Raw genomic sequence first — 1,656 nt, 5'->3', positions numbered from 1 at the left:
AATCAAGAAAAAACCTACACATACACACAGATACACACACAAAAGTGTGTCTTATTCTGCAATCTCATCACAAGAGTAAATCAAGAAAAAACCTAATGTGCTTTACAATGATAAAAGATCAAATACCTTTGATTTACACTTGTAATCAATACCCTATGACTAATCCACGTATATTTCTACGTACTATTCTGTAAGGTATTGATTAAAGAAGGATCTATTTGAACAATAGCCATCATTTAGAGCTTTGATATTGTATGATATTTTGATGGTTGATATCATTTGATACTTTGATTTGTTGAAACTTTGAAAGTCAACTTAAGATAATAACTCCAAACATGTGAGTATTACACATGGGATTACGTTTTTATTCATATGAAACTATTTGTGTATGTGAGCTACAATGATGTCTATTTTAAGTTCAATTACATTTTGCCGATTGCTCTGCCCACTCAATCATTAGTTCTTTATATCGAAATAGCTTGTTGTGATAATTGAACGTGGAAAAATTGAGTACACATACAATAACTTCTTTTTATATACATTTATATTTGTTAGTTTATAATTGATCTTAAACTTTTCACACTCTTACATTTTTCATTCTTCATCCGACTACGAATTGCATCGTCTTATGCAATGCCTATTCAGTCTTATCATGTAGTTTGATATCAAAAGAGAATTAGTCATACTGATAAAAGTATTAAAACTATACAGATCGTGTTTAATAAAACAGGCAATTACAGAATAACATATTTATTCTAATAATTTAAGAAAACAATTAATGGAGTACTAATGTTGCGCTTTATTTTTTGCAATTTTAGAAACAATGCAGGAATATATGGAACCCCTTTCACGCTGTCTGAGAACAATATTGAACTGCAATTTGCTACGAATCATATAGGTAAGTAGAACCTATCAAATGTTTCACAACATGATACAATGTAGTCCTTCTAAAAACTCAGAATATGGGATAGTTTAAAACATCATGGGACTCTTTCAGGACGACTCAAGAGTTTAGAAAACTCAAATAAATTTAAGAAGGATATTTTTTTTAAGATTATTTTAAAAACCTAAAACGATTAATATTAAAAAAGTTTTTAAATTTATTTTTAAAGTCTAATAATTAGCATTGAAAAAATATCTGAGATCTTTTTTATAGGTTCAAAACAAAGAGTCGATAATTGTAATTTGTTTTGTTTATATATAATGCAGGCCATTTTCTTTTAACAAATCTGTTGTTAGATACTATGAAGAAAACAACACATGAAAGTAAGCGAGAAGGAAGAATCGTTAATGTCGCCTCTTGTGCTTATCGATTATCCTATCGTGGAGGAATCCGTTTCGATAAAATTAATGATGAATCAAGGTAAGAAGTTGTAAAAATACAAATTAAGATAAATTATTCTGGAATTTTCTTTTTCTTTTCTTTATAAAAAATGAATTTATCTATTAAAAATCAACCAGTCACATAATTAACTTAGATAAAATTTGAGGCAGTACAGTTTTTTAATTTGCATTTAAAGTTAAGCATTTAAATGTGATTTTGTGTAGTGTTACGTGTTACGCAGGATAAGGGTTTTATGTTGTTCATTATTTTTGGTTCTTTGTGTACAGTTATAGCAAGTTTTGTGCATATGCTCAGTCAAAGCTTGCTAACAT

General features: G+C 28.3%; 1 protein-coding gene across 1 annotated transcript in view; it reads left to right on the top strand.

Annotated features, from left to right (window-relative positions):
- LOC106762416 (short-chain dehydrogenase TIC 32, chloroplastic-like) overlaps positions 1-1,651 on the top strand; it is a gene marked incomplete at its 3' end in the record, with an annotated part of 10,939 nt that extends 9,288 nt beyond the window's left edge. The window contains exons 3-5 of the mRNA XM_014646321.2: positions 819-898; positions 1,210-1,363; positions 1,612-1,651. Of these exons, the coding sequence (XP_014501807.1) occupies positions 819-898; positions 1,210-1,363; positions 1,612-1,651 (274 nt within the window). The remainder of the gene's footprint in view (positions 1-818; positions 899-1,209; positions 1,364-1,611) is intronic.
- Positions 1,652-1,656: the final 5 nt, after the last annotated feature.

This window comes from Vigna radiata, chromosome 1 (genome assembly GCF_000741045.1).
Source record: "Vigna radiata var. radiata cultivar VC1973A chromosome 1, Vradiata_ver6, whole genome shotgun sequence".
In the NCBI taxonomy this organism is placed as follows: domain Eukaryota; kingdom Viridiplantae; phylum Streptophyta; class Magnoliopsida; order Fabales; family Fabaceae; genus Vigna; species Vigna radiata.
This window is presented reverse-complemented; position numbering and strand designations above follow the sequence as displayed.